This window comes from Cervus elaphus, chromosome 22 (genome assembly GCF_910594005.1).
Source record: "Cervus elaphus chromosome 22, mCerEla1.1, whole genome shotgun sequence".
In the NCBI taxonomy this organism is placed as follows: Eukaryota; Metazoa; Chordata; class Mammalia; order Artiodactyla; family Cervidae; genus Cervus; species Cervus elaphus.
This window is the reverse complement of record NC_057836.1, coordinates 5798894-5823626: the sequence shown is the minus strand read 5'-3', so window position 1 is coordinate 5823626 and position 24733 is coordinate 5798894. Positions and strand designations below refer to the sequence as shown.

The 24733-nt window shown below is 50.0% G+C and overlaps 1 protein-coding gene across 1 annotated transcript in view; it reads right to left on the bottom strand.

The window, feature by feature from the left end:
- EFCAB6 (EF-hand calcium binding domain 6) overlaps nt 1-24733 on the bottom strand; it is a 248362-nt gene that overhangs the window by 27661 nt on the left and 195968 nt on the right. The window contains exons 24-26 of the mRNA XM_043882452.1: nt 22277-22432; nt 15809-16004; nt 12484-12675 (exon numbers count right to left, since the gene is read on the bottom strand). Of these exons, the coding sequence (XP_043738387.1) occupies nt 12484-12675; nt 15809-16004; nt 22277-22432 (544 nt within the window). The remainder of the gene's footprint in view (nt 1-12483; nt 12676-15808; nt 16005-22276; nt 22433-24733) is intronic.

The window sequence follows — 24733 nt, the reverse complement described above, 5'->3', positions numbered from 1 at the left end:
AGGAGACAGGGGACAAACAGGGAGCACCCCACTGATTCGGGAATTAGCCCTGGCTCTGCTGTAGGGAACTCATATTTGAGTTTGGGGGCTCTGGGTTTTATCCCTGGGAAAGGAAGATCCCCTGGAGGAGGGCATGGCCACCCACTCCAGTAGTCTTGCCTGGGAAATCCCACGGACAGAGGAACCTGGCTGGTTGCAATTCATGGGGTTGCAAAAGAGGTGGACATGACTTAGCAACTGACCATGCATGCATGGGGAAACCCCAAGGGAGAAGCCTGTGTCCCCCAGTTTAAAGCTGGGGAAAGTTAGCCAAGGGCGAGAATCAGTAACACAGGGCAGGGTGTGCTCTGGAGGGCTCACTGACCCAGGAATTCTGTTAGCTCATGTTCAGTTTCATTGTACTCTCATTTCAATAGCTCTATTAAGGGAGTGATTTTAGAAAAGAGCCTTCTAGTACCCTGTCAATAAATTATGTCCAGCCACGTCTTGGCTGACTTATAAAATCAATTTTCCATGACACAGTATCCTGAGCAACTTCTCCAGACAACAGGGAAGAGAGAACACGGCAGGGGAGGGGGGTGAAGTGTCAAGCGACCCAGTGGAGCTGGAGACGGAGACATGCAGGTGTATCTGTTTCCTGGAGGCAAGGTCACTCAAGGCCTGCTTCCTCAGCTCCCATCTCCACAGCCTTTGCCATGTGGCCCTGGGTTTCCTCCCACCGAAGAGCCAAGAGTATTTCCCGATCCCACAGCTTTGCATTCAGCCACGTGACTACTTTGGCCAAGGGAATGTCAGCAAGGACAATGGGATCCAAGCATTAAAAAGCCTTTGCGTGATCAGCAAGCCCTCCTGCGTCTGTGGTGCTGTCTTAAGAGGAGGAGCTCACCTGCTTCACTCTGGTCCGGAAGCAGACTCTGTCTCTGTCCAGGGAGCAGAGACATTCCAGGGAGGCCACCAGAGCTGAGCCCAGGTCAGCCAGCCCACATGCAAAAGCTAAACAAGTGCTTACAGTCCTGGAGGTTCTGGGGTTCTTTGTTACACAGTGACAGCTGACTGATTCAGGTCTGAATTTCCGGTTAGTGAGAAATAAAAGGTACTGAGCTCAGAGGACACAGAAGAGAAGGTGGCCTTTTGGGTCTCATTGCTCCTTGACGATAGTCACCAAGCAAGAAGCCTTGATGTCCCTCGTCCTCTGGGTGTCCACGGCTGTTACCTGGCCGGGACAACATGATTTAACAAGGTCAGCTTCAGCCCTCAGGTTAGAAACACGCTGGTATATTGATTTAACTCTTAGGAAGGATATAATCAAGCTAATCAGACTGCATGATTCTTCTACTAAGTTTTGTTCTGAATACTTAGGGAGACAAACAGTTTTCCCCCCATGATTCCTTAGAGGAAGGGAAAAAAAAAATCCTGAAACTTCATACAGAATAAGGACACAGCAGGTAGCAAAAACTCCTAATTAGAAATACTCGGTAAAGAATTCTTCCACTTCCTTTTAAAGAACAGTGTAATTACTTCTAAGAATTGAAAAATTGCTTCATTTGATCAAATATTTTGATTAGCAAAGAAATTAATTGTACTGTATCTTCATTTGTATTTACAGTGGATTAATGAATGCTAAAAATAACAACAGCAGCAAAACTGCCTGTCAAAAAAAAGATAAAACATTTAAAAAATCTAGATGAAAATAAAGTGAAAGCTCTGCGTGCAAACGTGCTGATACAGACGCCTCCCGCTGGATCAAGGAACCAACTTTGGCATCTCCCAGAGACCCCCGCGCACGGGGCCAAGGGTGGACGCTTGGGTATTGGGAGGTCTGGAGGCCTTAGTGGTGGACGGATCAGCCTTGGTGGTTCAGTATGCTGCGAGCAGAAGTGAGGGAGATAGGCCAGAACTGCAGGTACCACCCGGGTTTCCTGGGGGCGTGACGCTGCCCACCCTGGGGTCTCTGACCGAGCAGGGGTTCTTTCTGGGCGATGAACAGATGCAGATCTGGAGATTTCAGCTTCCTTTTCCTTTGGAAGGGCTACACTCAAGCCAAGCTTCAAGCCAAGTGAACCAAGACTTACTGAGACCCGGTCCTGGGGCCCACCCTTCGCTGGGCTCCTTTACCCAGGCTCTGAGCTGCAGCATTGCAGAAGCCTCTCTGAGCCTCTCATTGCCCTCGGGGGCAGCTGTGTCCTCCCTGTTTCTAGACAAGTAAGTGGGGCTTCTCCCTGAAGAGATCATGATCGGGACTGCTCCCCTGTGAACTGATAACGGAATTCAAGACGGCCTGACTTCAGAGCCTTGCTCTCCCCTCCTCCCGTGACCCCAGCCCCCACCACACGCACGAGTACAGAGCCTACTGAGAGAGGCATCAACACAGCCTGAGGGCCTGCTGCGGGCCGGGCTCTGTCCCGGGCATGGGGACCTGAACAGCTGAGCCAGCCCCAGCCTGGAGAAGCTGATGCTTCGGGATGCCTGTGGAGGCAAGCACAGGGGAGACCCACCCCAGAGCCCTGCCCCGCGGCCTCCCTCCCGGACCCTCTGTCCCCGCCTCGCATCCCCCTCCCTCTCCTTCTCCCCACCCCGGCCCCAAACCCACACTCCAGCTGTTCCCAAAGTGTGGGTTTCCCATCTTGGGCCTCTGCACACACTGATCCTGAACCTGGGAAGCCCATCTCCCGACATCCGGACGCACTGCGAGCTCATCAGAGAGCCCTTTCTGCCTCCTCTGCCCTGACCACGCGGACTGAGGGCCTCCCGCTCCGGCTCTCTGGGCTCACTTCCCCCATACAGCTCGACATTCTCAGAGGATCCACCCGCCACCGCTGCCAACACCCAACCCACAGACCCTTTGGTAGTATGAAATTGCCATAAAATGCAGAGAAACACAGGGAACACTTAAGCTACCCCTGCAACCCTTCAATGATTCAGTAAACGCATGGCTGAAGTCATTTATGAAACTATGAAAATGAATTCTTCCACCCAAATAAATTACACACCACATAATCACATCATTACTGAACATTGTACACTAACCAGGCACTCAATGAAGGAGGATAGAATGAAAATTAATAATAATGCAGACATTTGGTGTTCGCTATGTTCAGGACCATGCAGAGCTCCTTCCGCATTAACTCACTTAACCAGAACAGCAATCCTGTACGGTGGACACTCAGACACTCAGACTGACAGCAGGAAGCTGAGAGCAGGGTCTGGTGCTGGTTGGGTTTCTAATCCCGGCTCTGGTGCTTCTAGCTGTGTGACTGGGAATACAGGCTGAAACCTCTCTGTTCCTGTTTCCCCCTCTGTGGTGTTGGACAAGACTCTTGAGAGTCTCTTGGACTGCAAGGAGATCCCACCAGTCCATCCTAAAGGAAATAAATCCTGAATATTCATTGGAAGGACTGATGTTGAAGCTGAAACTCCACTACTTTGGCCACCTGATGCAAAGAGCTGACTCATTTGAAAAGACCCTGATGCTGGGAAAGATGAAGGCAGGAGGAGAAGGGGACGACAGAGGGTGAGATGGTTGGATGGCATCACCGACACAATGGACAAGAGTTTGAGTCAACTCCGGGAGTTGGTGATGGACAGGGAGGCCTGGCATGCTGCAGTCCATGGGGTCACACAGAGTTGGACAGGACTGAGCGACTGAACTGAACTGAACTGAAAAGGGTTCTTATGAGGATGAGCTGAGTTAATTCAGGTAAAGTGCCTGGAACAGGGCTGGGCTCACAGCACATGCCCAGTGCGTATCAGCCTCTGTTTGGGTGTTGGTATCTGACTGTGGGTGGCAAGAAGATGCAGGAACTGGCCGGGCAGAATCACCAGGGAGGTGACGTGCTTCTTCCTCCCAGTCTCTCGTCAGGGACCATTCACATTCAGGCCTCAGTGAAGGCCAAGAGGTGGAGCTTTCCAGTTCCTTCATGAATGGTCGGGGCCATTTCTGCCGGAGCAGTCCTCACCCCTGGGGAGGTGCGCACGTGCTCACCTGTCATCCCACCAGCCTGGACCCCAGGGCTGGCCCAGGGCCTGGCACATCGTCGTTCACATTTGCTAAATGTGGGGAGGTAAGAAGCTCCCAGTTGAATGGGGCAGGTAAAGCCAGAACCCAAGCAGCTCCCCTCCAAGCCAGACACGCAGGTACACGGAAACAATTAAGACATGAGTGCCATCCTGGATTTGCTCTGCAAGGCCTGCTTGGGACAATGACTTCCTGGATTGACTCCTGGCTTCCTGATATGGTCACGACCTTGTAGGATCAGTAGTACAGCTCAATGCTGGTGTTTAACTGATCCAAACACGGCGGTTGAATTGGATCACAAATCCCTGGAGGGACGAAATGAGTGAGAGTCTCTGGGGCAGGCTATACCACTGTCTGCTTACTTGAACAGGCAGAAAGCGTCCCGCCCAGGGTAGCAATCAGGAGGGAACGCCAGCCCGGATACCAGGGGAATGCTCGTGAGGCGCTGGCGGCGCTGCCCCGGGCCCGCTGGAGACGGGCTGAGGCCGGCCCTGCTGGCGGTGTGCGGGCTCAGGTGACTGCAAGCCTGGCACGGCCCCTTCGCTTTTCTGCAAGACGCGTGGAGACCAGGCTGAGTTTGCTTTGGCGGGCGAGCCCGTCCTGCTTCCAGCCGGGGCCCACCTGGCAGCTGCGAGAGCAGCAGGTGCCCAGTCCCCCGACTGCCCACCCCTCCTGGAAGCTGATGAAGGCGGGGGTGGGGTGACTGCTCCTCCTTCCAACTGGAAGCTCAGATCTAGGTGGGGCCCTGGGCTGTGGGGTGCTTCAACCACTCGGGTTTGGGAGGACTGGGTTTTTCCCAGGTGGTGCTAGTGGTAAAGAAACCGCCTACCAATGCAGGAGAAGAAAGAGACTCGGGTTCGATGTCTGGGTTGGAAGATCCCCTGAGGAGGGCGTGGCAACCCATTCCAGTGTTTTCGCCTAAGAGAATCCCATGGAGAGAGGAGCCCAGTCGATGGGGTCACAGAGTCAGATACGACTGAAGCAACTTAGCGTGCGCGCATGGATTTAACCTCATGAGAAGGACAGTGCGTCACGCTGACGGGTGGCCAGGCGACCCGAGCAGGGTGGCCCCTGACTGCTCCTCTGGTGTGACGGTGTCATCTCAATCCAGGCGGCTGGCTACGTTTGTTTTCCTCTCGCTCAGGCACGGTGGCCCAGAGCCCCGCACCCTGCACGGTCACAAGGCCACCCCAAGTGTCCAAGTGACCTGCGTTACCCCTCCCAAGCTGCCGTGTCGTTAACCGTCCCCAGGACAACAATAACAGCAGGTACTAGTGGAAAGTGAGTGAAATTTAGGGGAAACATTCAAAAATCCCCCAAATTAGATCTAGAGCGCTTGGATTTTTTTTTGGCATCAGGGGAAAGAGTAAATAACTGGAATGGCATATCTTAATAATTTCTTTAATTTATTTCCAATAATCTTCGGGCCTTTTCCTGAAAAGGAAATGTCCCCATTCTTTACAATATTCATTAAAAATACATGGACACCATTATATTTACAATAAAAAGAAAAATAAATCAAAGTAACACGGTTGGCAACTAATATAAACATGATGCTCATGAAAGATTACAACCATTTTGATGTGGGTTACGGTCTCTTCTTTGGTTGAAAACTACAATCTTAAATTCTCCCTTGGAAAAAAAAATCATCTCCAAGTTGCTTAACCTCTCACTGGATAACTTTAGAGGTGATATATTATAAACACCAGGTAAGGACTGATCTCATTGGGTCTCAGTTAGCTAAAATGTGGCAAAATAATTACTCTGCATTGAATAAGGATGAGCTTTGTTAAAAATTCCATTATTTCCATGGTAATAAAGTAGAAAGATTTTATATGGGTTCCTACTGTGTCTTTTAAAAATTCTGTCTGCTCTGAGCAGACAGAGGATTATTTTATATTCACAGAGGATACTGAAATTTCACTTTAAGACTTAAACGTTAAACAGAAATGATTTTCTAAAAACAAGGTGATACTCTACATAGCTCGCGTGCAGCTTTTTGAAAGTGAAATGTTTTTCCCAGAAGTGAACAAGAGGCATTTGCTGAGGGCAGACACTCAGGTGACATCTTCACCCGGCTTGTGAGAATCTTGCGATAAAGGTGTTGGGGCTGACTTCCACGGCTTATCCTGTTTTCTCTTTCTTTAATTTGCAACCGAGGCCCTGGGAGCATTCTGGTGTTCATAATAGCTCCTTGCTCCTCTTTGGTGCCACCTGGGCAAGTGCTTCTCATGCTGACTCTGGCCTGATGCTCCCAACTGGCAAAGCTGACCGGTGCCTGCCTCGGTGGTCAGCAGCTGGCGGGCTCCTGGCTGGGTGGTGGTGCGGGGTCCCCAAGGGGGACGCAGGGCCCATGCGCAGAGCCGATGCTAGGATGGTGGATCTGTACTGGCCGTGCCCCCGCCCACACTTTGAGGAGCGCTTCAGGGGTGAGTCATGGGGCAGCGGGGAGCCGAAACGCCAGGGTTCAGCTGCACCCTGGGATCTGGAAGTACCGCAGCATCTGGTGTGATGGGAGCTGAAGGGCTTTCCCCTGCAGTGTGTGATGGACACAGGAGATGGATCTATACAGGTCTGGGGGGGCATCTGGCACCCAATCTAAGAGATGGGTGACGTCGCCGTCTTTACGCTCCGGGTGCTTCCAGCTCCCGCAAGGCCTCTCGCGACGCCGCCCCTACCTTTCCAGCTGTCCCTTCTCCAAGAGCGGATTCAGTTCAGCCGGGGATTATTCACGGCGAACTTCCTCTGCGAGGAGAGGTCCCGACTGCCTTAATTACATTTCTGTAATCTCCTTTTAATTACTTGCCGCCCGTGCATCCCCTAGAGGAAGGGATGGCTGGTGTCGTATTTAATGAGCTCGGGGAGGATGCATTAACTGTTCCTGTTGTTAGTTAACTTCTTTTCCTTCTGTCAAGAAGGCTCATCAGCCCGCGATTAGACTTCCGAAATTGCCCCCAGGTAGGGGCGGGGATCCCGGCTCGTCCACAGCTGCCTCGCCGTCCCAGTCTACCCTCATGGGAGCCGACCCACGTCCCTGCTGAGAAGTCTCCAGGGTCTGGGGCCCGAATTCTGGAGCAAGGGGGTGCGGGGCCCCGGTGGTCTGCCCCTGCCCGTCCCCCATCAGCAGACGGACGTGCCCTGAACATCCGTGGTGGCCCCGGGCCCCATGTCCTTCAGGTCAGCAGTCCCAGCCTCAGCTTGCTCTTCTGGTAAAGGCACCTCCATCTCCACACCCGCTCCCCATTTCATCCCAAGCGCCTGGTGCACGCAGACGGGGAGAGCAGGAGGGCTGAGCAGTGGGCCATGGCGGGGGGGGGGAGGGGGGGGGGTGCCGGCGTCCCTGCTGCGGCCCCTGCAGCCCCCAGGCCCCTTCTGCCTCGAAGCACACTTCCTGCCGTCACTTGCGTCACAATTAGTTCTAAAGCCTCCTCTTAAGACTGTTCGGCAAGGTGCTTCCGGAGGCGCAGGGGACTCCGAGATGAGGTCAGGTAGGCGAGCGTGGGGGGAGCAGGGGGCAATACTAGAGGCTCTGCAAACACCCCACTCGCCACCCTTTGGGTTCGGGGACTCCAGAGCCGGCAGAGGTGCTCAGAGGGACCCGTGAGCAGGGACGGGCCTCCTCCGCTGCTGACAGTGCGACCTCTGGACGGAGCTCACGAGGACTCCGCGTGGCCGGCGGGGGGCCGCGGGAAGGGTTTGGGCACGTGCTCACGTGTGCTTGGCAAGGAGACGCTGTAGCAACTGGAGACCTGGAAGCCGCCACGAGTCCCGTGATGGGGCGTCGGTGAGACCGATGGCCAGGACACCTGTCCCCCTGCCCCCTCCCGTCAAAGGGCTGCTCCTGACTCAGTCTCTCGCCTTCCATTTGCCAAAGGGGCCCCGCCAGCACGCCCCCCCCCTCCCCAGGGCACGCCGGCCTCCCTGCTGGCCCCCACCCCCGCGTCTTCTCCTTGAGACCCTCATGGCCATGGCACTCCTCTCCCCAAACCTGCTCTGGGTCTCCATGCGGTTCAGAGTGCGACGATGCCGCCCGCCCCATCGCTCCCAGGGCCCCTGCTACTAACCCCCTCTGCCCTGCCCCTCGCCCCAGCCCAGGCAGCCGCCAAATCTTGAGCCAGCTGGGCTCTCCAGGGCGGCCCCCTCCACGAGAGGTTACGTGCCTCCCTCCCTCCCTCCCCTCCGCAGGGTCTCAGCTCAGACGTCCCCTTCTCACCGGGCCTTCCTCTGCCCAGCCTTATCTGATCCCACAGCACAGATCAGATTCTGACATCTGATACATGTTCTCATTGCTCGTCTGTCTCTCTTGCTAGGATATAGGGTGGCCCACAGAAAGCCCTGGCTGATGGACAAGGTGGGTGGGACGGGGCACATCCCACGAGATCCGCGCTTTAGAGACACACTGCTGACGCGGAAATGCCAGCGATGTCACGGGAGGGGAAGAGGCAGCTCCGGGAGGGACGTGCTCGGGCCCAGAGGAGAGGCTGGGTGGCTGGGGTGGGAACCGGTCAAAGTTTGGCGGCAGGGGCGGGGGTTGTGGTTAAGAAATGGGGGAACAAGGAGCTGAGGGACAGGGAGGTGCAGCTAGAGAGGTGCAGCAGGGGTCACAGGGACTGCTTTGTGGCATGGGACTGGGGTGAACCCTGGATCAAGTGGTCTCTGCTCTGAAATCTTTTGCAACAATTCCATTTTTTTTCCTGTATGGCCATATACTACTTTGATACAAATAATAAATGTTTAAAAAAAGAGTCTTTTCAGAGTTGAGGAAAATCCCCAACAACCCCCCATTTCAGCAGCGCATGCTCCCTGTCCTTGACCCCGCTGCCAGAGGCTATCTGTATCGGGAAGAAGACTAGAGGGAAATATACCATCACACTGGGCTTCCCTGGTGGCTCAGATGGCCTGCAATGCAGGAGGCCCAGGTTCAATCCCTGGGTCGGAAAGGACAAATCCCTGGATGGCGGCCCACTCCAGTATCCTTGCCTGGAGAATCCCAAGGACAGAGAAGCCTGGCAGGCTAGAGTCCATGGGGTTGCAAAGAGTCAGGACTGAGTGATTAACACTTTCATTCCAAACTGCTAACACTTTATCCCCAGGGGTGACTTTAATTTTCTCCATCACAAAGATTGCTGCGCTCCAAATCATGTAAATAGATACAAACAGCTTCTACTACCACTATTAGCTTAAACCATATAAAATTGTCAATAGTCAATCATTTAGGGCTCTAAAGATGGCAATTTCATAGAATGCAACCTCACAGGAAAAAAAAAAATATTTTCTTTAAATAGGGCTGCTTTCAAGATCAATAAAAGTATTCCTATCCTTTGAATCCAGTTATTTTATTTCTCGGTTTCTTTCTTTAGGAGAAAAAATCCAAAATGTGGACATAGACATACAAAGTGTTCACCGCAAAGTATATTACAATCTAAAAAACTGGGGGAAAAAACCCTAAATACCTAAAAATTAAGAGTTGATGGAATGTTATATAGACATTTAACTTACGTTTGGAAGAACCTGAAGTGACATGCAATGTTAAGGGGAAAAAAAGCAAGATATGTGATTACATCTACAGCGTTACCGCCACTGTGTAAAAACATGCATTCGATCTGCACGTTCAGGTTCACGGCAGCATTATCCACAGGAGCTAAAATGTGGAAGCAACCCAAGTGTGGGCTGATAGGTGAACGGATAAGCAAAATACAGTCTATCCATACAACGGATATTATGATACTTAACAAGGAAGGGCGCTCTGACATGTGCTACAAAAAGGATGAACGCTGAAGGCATTATGCTTAGTGAACTAAGCCAGTCACGAAAGGACAAATACTGTATGATTTCACTCATCCGAGGCACCCAAAGTTGTCAGGTTCACAGAGAAAGCAGGACGGTGTTTGCCAGAGCCTGGGGGAGAGGGGTAGGGAGTTAAGTGTTTAATGGGGGCAGAGGCTTGGTTTAGCAAGATCAAGAGAGTTCTGGCAGTGGTTACACAGCAACATGAGTGGACGTAAAGCCACAGGGCTGTGTGCTTAGAAAAGGATAAGATGGTGACACTTAAAGTGTATGTATTTCACCACAGTAGAAGAATTGTTGGCGGGGGGGGGGGGGGGGGGGGAATGCACTAGAAATAGACCAATAAGCTCTCCAGAGCAGCCCGTGGGCCCTGGGAAGAAGACCAGCTTGGAAGCTGAATTGCCTGGCGTCCACCCTGCTGAGGAAGCAGGCGGGTGGTACCTGACTTCCGGAGCCCACCTGCTCCACCCATCCCCTCCCTCATCCCAGGTGAGGGATGTGCCGGGTGGGCCTGGAGCTCAGAAGGCCTCATTCAGCAGGATGGAGCTTGTTCCTGTTGCACCATCATCATGGGGTTAAATGACTGTTTTCTTTCTTTTTTTTTTACACTTGTATTTTCCAAAATTTTCTCAACAGGTGTTTCTTTTAAAATCAGCAAACAGGTGTAAGTCACATAAAAATAGGGAGCATCACCATAAACAAAGAGAAAAGACCAGTCATGGATCAGGAGGAGATGTTCACAACGACCACCCAGCAAAGAAGCGGGGCCCTTCCAGGCAGTTCCCAGAGGAGGGAGCCTGGGTGGCTGATAACTTCGAAAGTGTCAGCAGAAATGAAATCTCGATAATGCCAAGGGCTCCAGGATATGGCGCGTGGGGAGCTCTCCTGCAGGGCCGGCCAGAGTACACGCCGATTGCCGCAGCCACCGTGGGGGTGTCAGTGGAGCTGAACCTGTGCCTTCCCTCCCCCTCCCCGACCCAGTCGGTCCACGTAGAGTGACCCTGAGTGTGCGAAGGACACGGCCACAGAAGCCCGACTGGGCTCTGCTTGCTACAGAGAAAACCGCAAACCACCGGCCCGCCGTGAGCAGGAGGACAACCGAACGGGGTTTGCCCATTCAACGGAATGGATCCACTTCCCACTTCACTGGCTAGCTCTACAGCAGCTTCAGTGAGTGAACTGAAGCCCATGGAACGACAGGGATAAATCTTAAATTCGTGATAGTACAGCAAGAAAAACTAGAGCTCTGAAGACAGAATTTGATGTAACGTTTAAAACAGGCAACACAATAGTACATTTTGTTAGGAATGACCATCTAAATGGCAAAGACGAAAATATTCACAGTCCCCAGAGGAGCTGGCACAGCATTTAGAAGCCTGGAGTCGGGAGCCAGGCTTCCGGGGTCACTAACCAGCTCTGCCACCCACCTCCGGGGTGACTGTGGACAATGAATTGATGTCTGCACCCAGTGTTCTCGTCTATGAAATGGGATATTGCTACCACGTGCCGCTTAGTGATGGCAGAAGAATTGCACCAGTTCGCCCGTGTAAAGGGCTAAGAGCAGCGCCGCGCCCACAGAGTCTGCCGCTCTCATGATCACTGTATCGAGCCTCGGGCCTTAAAATGCTCATACTGTTTGCTCTGGTAATCTCACTTTCAAGAGTTTATCCCACGTTAGTGACTGAGGATTTATGGACTCAGACGTTGATTGTATACAAATGTGTGCAGTCAGAAATGACCCAAGCGTCCAGCTACGTGTGCCTGTGTGTTAAGTCTCTACAGTCGTGTCCGACTCTTTGTGATTCGATGGACTATAGCCTGCCAGGCCCCTCTGTCCATGGAATTCTCCAGGCAAGGAGAATCCAGCTATGATGGTGTGTGTGTGTGTATGTGTGTGTGTGTGTGTAGCTGGTGGCGGGGGGGTGGGGGGGGGTTGCAGTTAAATGCATTCCATCACAAGCCTGTTGCGATTTAGCTGCTGCATTATTTTTGTACTTTTCATATTTGTTTTTGTCTCCCCTTCCATGAAGGCAGGGACCATGGCACCCTCTCACTCAGCACAGAATGGTGACCAAAGAAATCCAAGTTCACTGAAAGTAGCCTGTGATTGTCACTACTGATGTTGGTGCATTTACAGTTAGAGATGCAGGAAACAGCCTAAGGAGGGACAGTTCATGCAGCCAGAGAAGTGGTCCCAGGAAGCAACGAGAGCCCTGTGGTCAGCCACCCACCCTCCTCCAGGAAGCCCTCTCAGACTTCCCCCAGGACCCCGCCACAACCAGGTTGACCCCTACCCGAGGTTTGGCTGCTGCATGGCCCAGGGCCTGGAACACAGTGGGTCCCCAACAAGGGTCTCCTAAGTGGGTCCTGACTCCCTCAGGGCCTGACTTCTCTGGACACTAGATCATCTTCAGGGACCTATGACTCCCAGAACTTTGAAGCCTCTCCTAAACTTCTTCAAAAATCAGTAAAATAAAATAACATTTCAATGAAGTAAAGGATACATATGTACCTTCTGACACTCGACGTAGAATCAATATCAACTTTTCATTTATAATAAGCTAATTAACTCAGGCGGTTGCCGATTTATGTGACACGGTTTTAATCAATTATCTATTTTGCCAAGACTAATTTTAGCCCTTTTCCAAAGAGAAATGCTTATGTGCTGCAGACACTCTTACCTCCTCAACGTAATTGCCGAAGTTCTGGAGAAAATATTTCCAATTTATGTAGGGGGTGAGATGAAGTCTGAGTTTTCTCAAAAAATAATGATACTGGTTATCTGTTAGTTTGTAACAGAAATCCTTAAGAACCTGTCCAAAATCCGAAGCCTTTACAAACCCAGTGTCCTCTTTATCCAATGCATAAAATGCCTACAATAAAAAAAAAAGCAGATATTACAATCAAATAAATATTTCAAAAATATTTTTCTTAAGTATTGCTTTTCGGAATGCAAATGAAATCAAGTGAATGGGAGTTCCCTGTAGATTCTAAATTACTAAATAATTGCACCAGGACTGAGACACAGGTAGAAGGGGCGTCTGGTATAGGAGCCAATGTGTTGTTGGGGAAACTCACTTTCTACCCTCCAACCTGGATATGAAGAGGAAGAGGAGTGAAAGAGGAGCCCCACCCTCACTGGTCTCAAGCCGAGCAGTGAAGGAACCTGCCTGAGGTCTCTTCATCATTAAACTCGAGCTCCTGAAGGAATCATTCATAACTAGAGGCTCAGATGAAATTCCACTGCACTGGGATGTAGAGCAGGGGTCTCGTGATAGGAGTCTAACGCCAGAAGTATGGCCAGGAGGAGCAGACAGGGGACCACCCCTCCCATCCCCACCCTAGGGCTTGAACCCTGAGGCTGCTGTCCTTTGCCTCCCCTTGGCCAGAGCCCGCACGGCCTTCCTTCCCAGGGACACCCCACCACCGACATCTGTGCTGGAGGAGCTGGGGAAGAGTGTCAACCCAACGGAACAGCAGTCACACCAAAGTGCAAACATTTGCTATAAAAAGGAAGCACGTTTCCCCCATCTGTTGAAACAAAATCATTCGTTTTTCTTGCGCTAGAAAACCTATATCAAGGCGCAGGTCAAGATCTTAGTTTCTTAAGTGAGAATTGAACGTGCTTGCAGACCGAAACCCAAATTCCCTTGTGGTTAATTGTCACTCAGGACTAACTAGGCACCCCCATCGGTCCAGGGGGTGGTGTTATGCGTGTCACCAAATTAACCTCAAATTGCTGTCTGGCTGTGAGCTTGCCTTTGCCTGTGGGGATACGACACAGCCAGCGACGGTGGGAAGCCTCTGGCGCCACGGCCGGGAGGTCGACTTTGAACCTTGGCTGTGTTACCCACGGTAAGCCCTCAACCTCTCTGCGCTGAACGTCTTCAGTATAAAAGCCGCGACTTCAGAACTCGGGTTGGTCTAAGTTCTACTACGGCAGGCCTGAAGACACACCTGTCCCAGGTACCTCGCATAGTGGATCTCAGCAGGTTGTTAAGGGGAATGACCCTCCAGATGAAGGGCGCTGACTGAGCATCCTGTCCCGAGGGCGTTAGAAGGCCCCGTGGAGCCGCAAGGCTCCGTGGACCTCAGGGGTGAGCTAGGGTCTGGCTCAGTGTGGCCACGGGACCCGCACTTCCCCGGGGGCTGGTGGCTTCCTCGTGTGTCAGTCCAGCCTGACAAGCCACAGGCTGGGGGCAGGGAGGCTCAGACATGCAAAGGCGTAGGGAGCTATAGACTCTGCACAGATATACAACGTGCTGCTGCGTCATTTCAGAAATAAGAGGCTGCATCGAGATGGGTCCCCCGTGACCTGAGGAGATGCCGCATGTGTCTCTGTCCCCTTGCTGACCCCTCTCCTCAGATACATCATTCCTTCCTTCCCTCCCTGCCACAAAGGCCACCCTCCCCACTCAGGCCACCTGCAGTCTCGTGGCCAGAGAATCTTACTCTCCTGCTTGAAACCTTGCCTCCTAAGGAGTGTTTCTCGGGAGTGAGAACTGGGGCTCCTCCCGCAGCTTCCATGGACCTGTTTGAGAACCACCCCGACAGGGGTGGCGTGGAGCCACCCTGAGCTGGGAGAGGGCAGGGCCGCCCTGCACGTGGACTTATCTGGCTTGCACGGTGCCTCTGACAGATCTGAAACACGTGCTGACATTTAGAAATCAGGAGATTTCATAGCTGCTCATGAAAAATGCAAAGATCTAGCTGAACTGGGACCATCTCTCGGCTCAGCAGTGGGTGGTCGGCGGGGGTGCTGAGCAGAAGCTGCCCTCTGGACAGGGCTGTGCCCCCAGCCTGCTGCGGCCACCCCCAACCCCTGCATCACTTCTTTATTCCTGGCCCCCTGTGCACATTGAGTTTGCAATGCTCACGAGGTGACCCCTGGGCCAGGGCAACCTGGTGTCGACAGGGTATATAGACGGGATTCCAGCTGACCCACAGCGAGGTCATACTAATCTGTGATCTTTAGATAGTTATTAAAAAAAAAAAAAGGCCCAAAAGTGTCAGATCCTCATCGTGAACTCCTACATGCAGACCATCTCTGCTGTCTGGGAGGAAGGCCACGCTCGCTGGCATTCCAGAACAGTCACAGGCTGGTTGGGCTGCCCCTGGCCTCTCGTCTCTCCCCCTGACCCCGGACGCTTGGACCCAGGAGCCCAGCTTGCCTTTGGTGCCGAGGGGGTTAGACAGCCCAGGCCTGGGTGTTTGGGCGGGTCTGTGGGTCTGTGTATCGCAGACATGGAGGCAGCCCTGCTCTCACTGTGCTGTCTGGACCGTGTGCCCGGCATCGCATGGGTGGCTCTGGATTCACCATCTCATTAGGCGGCAAGGCCTGCCCTCTGCACACGGCACTGCCTCCTCCCACACCTGCTGCAGGGGGCAGCTCACGTGGGGACCCTCGAGGGGGACCAGTTCCTCGCCAGGAGCATGGCCCACGCACTGTCTTCCGAGGACGCCCCCCACGGCACTATCCCCATGTAGGCCAGGTCTTGACATACCCCACGGGGTCAAGAAATGTCAGCCTCAATGTCAGCGTACCAGGGGGACTCCCTTCTCACACTTCTGGGGCTCCTGGTCACAGTGAGTCTTTGGCCACAGCCCTGCCCTGGGTAGCCTCTTCAAGGCTGCCTTGAGATGGCATCGCCCACCCCCATGGGCCCAGGAGCCCACTCTCACCTCAGGCCTCCATCCTCTGCCCTCTTTGCCCAGAAAGTCCTGCCCTCACAGCAGATCCTGCCTCTGCTGGCGGCGAGTGCTTCGGCCTCACACAACACATGCTGGGTGTGATCATGGTAGCTTTGCACAGAGCAGAAATGGACACACACACGTGCTCACATGAACAGTCTGATCCCGACCCACCATTGAGTTCTGATGCCCCAGGAGAGTGGAGGGAGGTGGAGGGGCCCAGGAGGAGGGGCTGGCTTGAGAGGTGGTTTCCAGGAACTGGCATGGTGCCAGAACTTCAGTTCCCACAGTAAAGGCGTGTGTGGTCTGTCGTACCGTTGACAAAGCCAGATTGGAGGCGGCAACAACCTCCTGGATGTTCTTCAGAACCTCCTCTGGATTGAGGGCTGCAAAATTAATCGGCATGCTCTCCTCTTTCTCCTGGGGCTGAGGTCTTGCCGGCTTGCTGCTCTCCACCGCTCGCAAGAAGTCAAGGTAATTGATGGAGTTATTGTGCCAGCCAATTCCCCAACTTGTCCCCAAAGAAAGAAAATAATATATTAGTTAGAAACGCCATCACTTACTCAGTCAACAAACACCCGCTGGGAATAAAGCAGTGGGGAGGACGTGACTAAAGGTGAGACGCCCTCTTCTGGCTTGTAGGTGCATGCACGTGGGTCAGCTATGCCATTACACGAGGACTCAGGGAAGGGCTTCGGGGCCACTGCTGCTGGTGGGGCCGCAGCCCACGCCGCCCTGAAGCTCTTGAGTCTTGAAGGCTGGACAGTCGGGCTCATGGGGTTGAAGAGCATGGGGTGGGGGTGGGGGACTGGCTTAAGGAATCCGGCCCTGTGGTGGGGCAGATGCAGGAGCCTCAGCATGAACGTGATGTGTGCGGAGACGTGATCTGGGGAGATGCGTCTGACAGTGATGGCAGAGCTGGGATGGAGGCAGGACTTGGGCGGTGGGGGCCGGGGCTGTGTTCCTCGAGGCCTTAGCTGGCCAGGGCCCTCACTGAGAAATGGTCCAGAGAAACGGCAGGGGCTCTGAAATCGGGGAAGTATGTCAGAGCAACTGACAAGGAAAAGAGGGGCTGAGTAAAATAGATGTTAAATTCTTCATCAAAGAGTGGTTGAAACTATGTTGTCAAGCTGAGAGCACCCAAAACATCTTTTTTTTTTTTTTAAAAAACCTACACAGCTTAGTATTTTCTCAAATAGCAATTCCCTGGTGGTCCAGTGGTTAAGAATCCACCTTACAAGGCAGGAGATGCAGGTTCGGTCCCTGGTTGGGGAACAAAGATCCCACGTGCTGCAGGGCAACTAAGGCCACACGTCACAACTGGAGAATCCGAGTACCACAACAAAAGAGCTCACGTGACCCAACTAAGACTCGACGCGGCAGATAAATCAGTAAATAAAAATATTTTAAAAAGAAATTCCATCTGTGTGTGTGTCTCAACAAGGACATCCACGTAGAAAAAGAGGCTCCTGCGCTCCACTCCAACATGCAGAAAAAATATCTTTAATTCTAAAAGAAGACTCTGAGAGAGCAAATCCAAGTTTCATGAGACTATAGAGCTTATTTATTAAAGATGTAAAATAATGCAAAACACAGCTTGATGGCACTCAAAGTTTCCGTTTCTGTAACAGATTCCCTGGGGATCACTGGCATCTTAACCCCTACATGTTCTTTTGCAGGCTGGAGCGTGTGTCAAAGAACAGCTCGGAACGCCAGGAAGTGGAGAGGAAAGTTTCCAGTGACTGGAATAGCGGCTTCTAAAGAGAAGGAGCCAAGAGCCGTTTCTCCAACCACAGCTGCAGAGCTGCTTTCCACGGGCCCCGCGTCGCTGGCTCGCGCGGCCGAGACGCCGAGGAAGAGGATAATCAGCTCCATTTCATCGGCAGGGTAAATTGCCAACTTGGTATTAAAATTTAGTAATAAAATCAAATGCATATGCTAATCTCAGTATTATTTAGAAAAGTCTATTTTGGATCTAGAAAAGAATAATCTACATATAATTATAAATAACAGAGATGTTTATCATCAAGAGGTCTTTGAGAAGAAACAAGCAACTGAGCGATGGATCCTTATTAAGGTTTCAACTCGTAAAAAAGTTGATCACCCCATTGACAGGTGGACTACAGAAATTCCACAGCCCTTGTGTTGTTTACGAAAGTATCAGGCCTAACTACATTTTAACAAGAGTCTCTTGTAATCATTTAGTGGATTATTTATCTGGTGCTATTTTTTGTGATTTATTCACTGAATGCATTTGAATTCATGTTCAGCTAGAAATAGATTCAGTGAGAGGAGACCCTATTTAAAGAAGAAGAGAGGATACAGGCACTTGAGGATGAAATGGTCCTTCTTTTCTCTACACACACACACACACACACACATCCACACTCATACACTTACATGTACATGCATATACATACATGTATACATACACATGTACATACACATACAGACAGACAATAGAGCACTAGCCTTTAAAATTTTAAGGGAAAATGACCTGCTCTCTAGGAGTCTATGTTCCAGCAAGCTAACAATCTGCGCAGAGGAAAACAAAAAACATTTTCAGACAAAGAGCTGAGAAAATTGTTTTCCTGTCCCCCCCTTTTCTTAGGAAATTACTCCAGGAAATACTCCAGCAAAGTAAGAATGCAAATTTAGAAATGAAAAGATGTGGGCGTAAGCAACAGGGGCTCCAACCCTGGACAGTCTAGGAGGCTCTTGGTGGTGATCTGGAACAGGAGGTAAGGAGCCAGGCTCTAGGGCAGAGGGAACCCAGGGGAAATTGGAGAGAACCGGAAGTTAGGGCAGATGCTGGGGAGAGCTGAAGGCTGACAATGTCGAACTTCAGAAAACACTGAACCCCACTTCAGAAAACAGCGATGGTTAAAGAAATCACCCTATTGTAGGGTGACTGTTCTAGGAAGTAGTTTACAGCAGAGTCTACAGCATTTCATAACTATGACTCTGTACATATTCATTTACAGCCTTTCCCCAAATGACTTAAGAAAGATGCACAGTGTCCCTAGGTTTGCCTACGATGAGGTGGACACGGAGGCCCAGGGGTAGAGCCGCTGAGAAAAAAGCTAATTTTCATTCATTTCTTGGACATTGAATACTATGAATTATGAATATGTACACAGTCATAATTATGAAACGCTGTTTAATGGCATTTGAGTTTTATAATCAACCTATGAATCAAGCAGAAGAGGACCTGGTTGTGGCTGTAGGCCACGCAAAAGTTAACTAGCTTTTGCAAAAAAAATATTGTAGCTGACAAAAGGTGGGACATGGAGAGAAAAAGTGACAGAAAGAGGGTGGGGGGCTCTACGCCTAAGAACTTGGAAGGGTCGCTCTCATCCTTAAGATAGAAGGAAGCAGAACAAACTGAAAACCAATGGTCTTCCTTGGTCCCATCAGAAAATTGAGGTCACAGGGCAAAACAAAACCTCCAAATCTGGAGAGATGGGTGAACACAGAGAACTACAGACATGGTCTGCTTTCCTGGAACAAAGACCTCTGGAGCTGTAAGCTAGTAGGAATACGTAAGTAGTAACTTGGGCAATAGTAGAAAATCAAAGACAAAGAGAAGATCTTTACAGAAGCCAGAGAGGGTGGAAATTTTATCTATAGAGGAACAAAGATAAGAATTACATGGGGTTTTTCATCAGAAATCATGCAAGTAAGAAGATAGTGGACTGAAATATTTAAAATGTTGAAAGAAAAATAAATCACCAACCTAGAATTCTATATTCAGTGAAACTTACCTTCCAAAAGTGAAGGAGAAATAAATACCTTCTCTGACAAACAATCACCCTGGCCTTCAAAAATGCTAAAACACATTCTTCTGAGAGAAAGAAAATCAAAGAGCCAGAAACATGGATCTACCTAAAGGAAGAAAGAGGATGGGAGAAGGAATAAATGAAGGTAAAATGATATCTTTGAGGGACTTCCAGGCTGTCCAGTGGCTAAGACTTCATGCTCCCAATGCCAGGGGCCCAGGTTCAACCCCTACTCGGGGAACTAGATCCCACATGCAGCAACTGAAGATCCAACATGTTGAAATGAAGATAGAAGATCCCAAGTACCAAAACGAGGACCCGGAACAGCCAGATAAATAAATAAATATTTTAAAAATAATAATATCTTTTATGTTTCTTATTCTTAGTTGGTCTAATAACCCATTGTTTGCTCAATGTTACAAGAACAATGTATTGGGTGATTATAGCAAATGGACAAGTGAGGTGAATAAGAGCAATGTTACAAGGCAGAGGTCCCTAACCTTTTTAGCACCAGGGGCCAGTTTCGTGGAAAACAATTTTTCCATTGATGATGGAGGTGGGGATGATTCAGGAGGTGATGTGAGTGTTGGGGAGTGGCAGGTGAAGCTTTGCTAGCTCGCCCACCACTCAACTCCTGCTGTGCGCTCCGGTTCCTACCAGGCTGTGGACCAGTACCAGTCTGTGGCTCTGGGTTTAAGGACCCCTATTATAAGGAACAGGAGATAGGACTTGGGAATACTTACTCTGTAATAAGGCGCCTGCACCTCCCAAGAAGTAGTGACGTGTTACTTGACCTGGGACTTAGGCTAGTTATTCACTTGGGCTGCAAATTCTGGAGCAACTGCTCACAATTTTTAGGGGGAAGAGAGGGAATGCTAATACCCTCACCTCACAAAGAGAGGAACGTGAGATCCAGGTGCTCAGTCATAGAACTGCCAGCCTGCACACCTATGGAACGTGGCAGGTTAGAAACTGCAAGTGGAAGCAGTTTGACGAGGGGCAGTCAAATGAATTATTTTGATTCAAAATTACAAGAGGATAAGGCTTGCAGTTAAAGTGGCCCAAAAGCACATAACTAGCTCTCTTCCTCCTAAAATGACAGAAGGAGAAGTTTTTAAAAGGTGTCAAACAGTGGTTCTCAGGGTGCTCTGATCCAGCAGCGTCAGCATCACCCAGGACCTTGTTAGGAATGCAGATTCTCAGGGCCCAGGCTAAGTCAGAGAGCCTGAGGGAGGGGCCCCGCAAGCTGGGTTTCAGATTAACAAAAATAACTTTAGTATAAATATATACCAAATATTGCATGGAACATACACTAAAAACGAAAACAAAATAAAACCTGTTCATCTGAAATTTACATTTAACATAGCATTTTATGTCTTACCTGGCAACCTTAGTCCCTGGGAAATCTGACGAGTCCAAAAGAAAAGTTTTAAAGATTCTGACACTGGGAGTCTTCCAAGGAAACTACCTGCCAGATTACCCTGCCAAAGTAGTTCAAACCAAAGCTGACTAGCTCTACCTATCTGTGCAGAACTTTTAATCTGCTTCTTAGTATCTCACCCTTATTGGGGGCATATTTTTGAGGAAAGTGTCTAACATGGAAGATGGAAGGAAAAAGCAACACTGAGGAGAGAAGCAACATTTCTCAAGTGAAGAAAACTTTAAAAAATCTATTGTTAATAGTTTCAGAGGAATGAACTAGTATATCCATGAAACAAGAACAGGATGCTATAGAAAAGGAATATTCTGAGAATTAAAAACATGTGCTGGTAATTAAAAATATGAAAAGTATGATTAGCAGGGATAAAAATCTCAAAAGAAGGCTTGCAAACTAAAACTGAGAAAATCTCCCAGAAGGTGGAGCAAAAAGAAAAAGAGATGGAGGACAGGAAAGATTTAAAATACTGGGAGACACTTTAAGTGGCTCACTAGTCAATAACAGTAGGAGGCTCAGAAAGAAACAAACAGGAGAGGAACTCATTAATGAAACAAATCAAGAAAATTTCTGAGAGTTGAGGAACATGAAAAGGGACATCCGAGAAGATGAAGCTGACAGATTGGCTGAGGTGTCTGAACACACTGGAAAGGGATTTCACAAATGGGAATGAACTGGGGTTTAATTAATGATAAGAAGTACAAAGAAACTAAGCAAATAGAAAAAAATAATGATTAACTCCAGGGAAAACAAAATGCTACACAGGAAAAGAAAAGTGATCATTTCATCACAGTAATATAAACCCTGAACACTGAACCACAGGAAACTGTGACGTGGCAACATGGGGAGCCCATGGAGGTAAATTTGTGTGGGTTTCCATGGGGTGGGGGAGGCTGGGGGGGGTGAGGGGGTTGGTGATTATGCGATGGGTGAAAAAGAGTTAAACCCACATCTTCCTGATAGGAAGCCGACAGACACTGCCTTAAAAGCGAAAAATCAGTAAGTTGCTGTTTAAGTTTGTCATTTACGACTATCAACTTAAGTACCAAAAACAGGTGTTTAAAGCACTGGAAGTTATTGACTCTAGGGAGGAGAAGGTGGGGGTGGGGGACATCAGGGCAGAGGGCTACTGTTTTTCATAAGCCTTGCAGGATGACTTGACTCCTGCCCAAAAGTATGAATAACGTGGGTGAAACAAAAACAACGTGAAAAAATGATGACTGTGCTGCTGGACACACGTGCAGGAAAATTATGTATTTGTCAAGTTGCTTTCATTTTGCTTTGGGTTGACTCAAACCCATTAGAACGTAGCCTGACCAGAGGATTATTAGAGGGCTCATTCTTTTTTTTTTTTTTAATTGAGTCACATTGGCTTATAAATGTTCTGGGAGTACAACATTATAGTTTTACTTCTGAACACAGGTTGAAACTCAATTTTTGGTGGCATGGGGATTACTTCAATGCCGAAAGGCTGTTTGAGTGGACAGAGAAGGAAAAATTCATGAAAGCGACATGACCAGCCTGATTTTCAGTGCTGTGAGAACCACAGTTAACTTGCTCAAAGGAAACCTGTTTAGAAGATCAGTCAGCTCCTCTTCCTTCAGAGAACAGCCACATTCTTGCAGCAGCTTCTGCAGCCTGCACAAGGATATGTAGCCCGTTTTGGATTTATCTAGTTTGGCGAGTGCTTTGCTGATATCTTGATCGTGGTCCTTAAGCTTATCCCTGAAAGAGAATACATTTGAGACACACACACTCCAGCAGGGAAAACCAATAATTTCTTTGGAGCAAGAGCTCCGTGATCATTCTAATGTGATGATCTGATGACTCATCTACCAGCTAATCTTGAAGATGCTTTGCAGCCTTGGTGTAATACATACATTGAAAGGTACTCTGGAAAAAAAAATCATCATGATCATTTTATTATTATTATTATAAGAAAAACTATGTTAGAGAAATTACAACCTTGGTTTTTTACTAGAATGAGTACTTTTAAAACAGAGTGAAGCATTTAAAAAGACAGTGATAACAGAGACGTGGGAAATACACCTCCATTCTCCCCGATGATGCCTCGATGAGTGTCTGTCAAGTGCCAGGTACTGCTCTAGGTGTCAGAGTGGCCGCCCTAGCAGAATTTACATTCCAGCTGGGGCAAGGCCAACAATAAACAGAAGATACCAGTGCCCTGCACAATGGGTCAGTGGGATGGCTGAGCACTGGTGAGCAGGACTGGGAATGTCCACAGTGGGGTAGGCTGCAACCCCCAGGAGTGGGTGCAGGCGGGCCTCACTGGGAAGGCAACACTTGAGCAGAGATGGCAGCTGAAGGACTCAGCTGGGATTTAGCCCCCAGCAGACCTCTCTGGGCCCAGGGATTGGCTGGCACCAAGGCCCTGAAGCAGGAGTGGGACCAAGGACGGCGAAGAGCCTGGGTCATGTCGGTGAGCGCTGAGGGGGCAGGGGTCCAGGGACCCCTTGTCTGCTGTCAGGTTCTTTGTTGTGAAGAAATGCAGCCATCATTTGTGTGCATCATTTGGCAAGGCAGGACCTGTGCTGCCTTCATGTGCCATCTCCCGTTCATTCTTCTCGACAAGGGAGGCGGGTAACTGTCATCCCACTTTACAGGAAGGAGACCTTGTCCGCCCATGCGGATTCCGGGCTGGTCAGCTGTCCCTCACAGGGACACAGGGACAAGGTCTAGCTGTAGCTCCTGCTTGAGTTTGAGGGCTGATTTCCTTGGGAATGTGTTCAAGTTTCTGATTCAGTCTTTCAGGAAAATCCTTCCCAGACTTAACAGAAATTATTGGTAAGGGAATAAAAACGTGTGGACATCTTTGAGAATGAACAGTCTCGCTCTGGACCTACGGGGCATGGAGTCTACTCTATAACCTCAGCTCACCCAGGTCTCCAAAAGCTCTTTCTACCGCACTGAACACTGTGCCTATCTGACTCCAGCTTGGCTGTGAGGTTCTTAGTTGGGGAAAAGAAGAAGCCAGAAACTCCAAACTCAAAATTTTTGCTGGTAATTATCTACCACCTGCGGTATGTATTTGTGGACTGTTCCAGTTGTTCAGTTGCAAAGTTGTGTCCGACTCTTTATAACCCCAGCTCATCAGGTTTCCCTGTCCTCCGCTATCTCCTGGAGTTTGCTCAAGTTCATGCCCATTGAATCGGTGATGCTATCTAACCAGTTCATCCTCTGCCACCCTCTTCTTTTGCCTTCTCCTTTGTGGATACATACCCACAAATAGGTTCCTTAGGTGTGCCTGAGGAAAAAATTATCCATAGCAACAGAAAAGTCAGAAATCAGGAGAGGAAAAGCTGAGAGAATATTGGGGTGGGGAAGGCAGGGATGCTGAAGCCGCGTGGGTCACCATCTCTTCCCCCGCTGGCCCCCAGTTTTGAGTTGGCCAATGTGCCGCCAAGAAGCTGACACAAATGAGCCACGCAAACTGTCCAGGGTGCGTCTCGAGAGAAGCAACAGCCTGGATTCCTGCACAGGTGTACTCTGAATTCAGTCCCATGTTACAAACTGGTTACTCCTCATCACGACTATTACATTCCACTTAATCCTTCAAAAAGGGAAGCAAATGAAGGTATAAAAAAAAAATCAGAACTTTTTTGTAGATACATATTTTTAGAGAATTGAGGCGTTGAGCCTTTCTTGGACTGGTTTCCAGGCAATAATCACCTCCCTTGCAGAGTAAGTCTGTGCACAGAGTTAGTTAGGATTCGGGGCTGGGATCAGGCCAGCTGCCCAGCAGAACCCATGGCAGGCGACACAGCGCCTGGGCCCCGGTCTGGACGCAAGACGGGCGCCCCACGAGGGTGGGGCCATGGCCCGCGGACGGCCACAGAGCCCTCTGCCCCTCAGCCAGGCCGGCACAGTGGGAAGAGCCCTGGGTGACCCAGCCGGCTTTGCTCCTGAGCCTCTCAGCTCACATCTCAGAACAGCCAGCCGTGCCTCTGTGGCTGATTTACTGATGCTGCTCTGACCCTGAATCTTCAACTTAAGACTTAGGCCCCA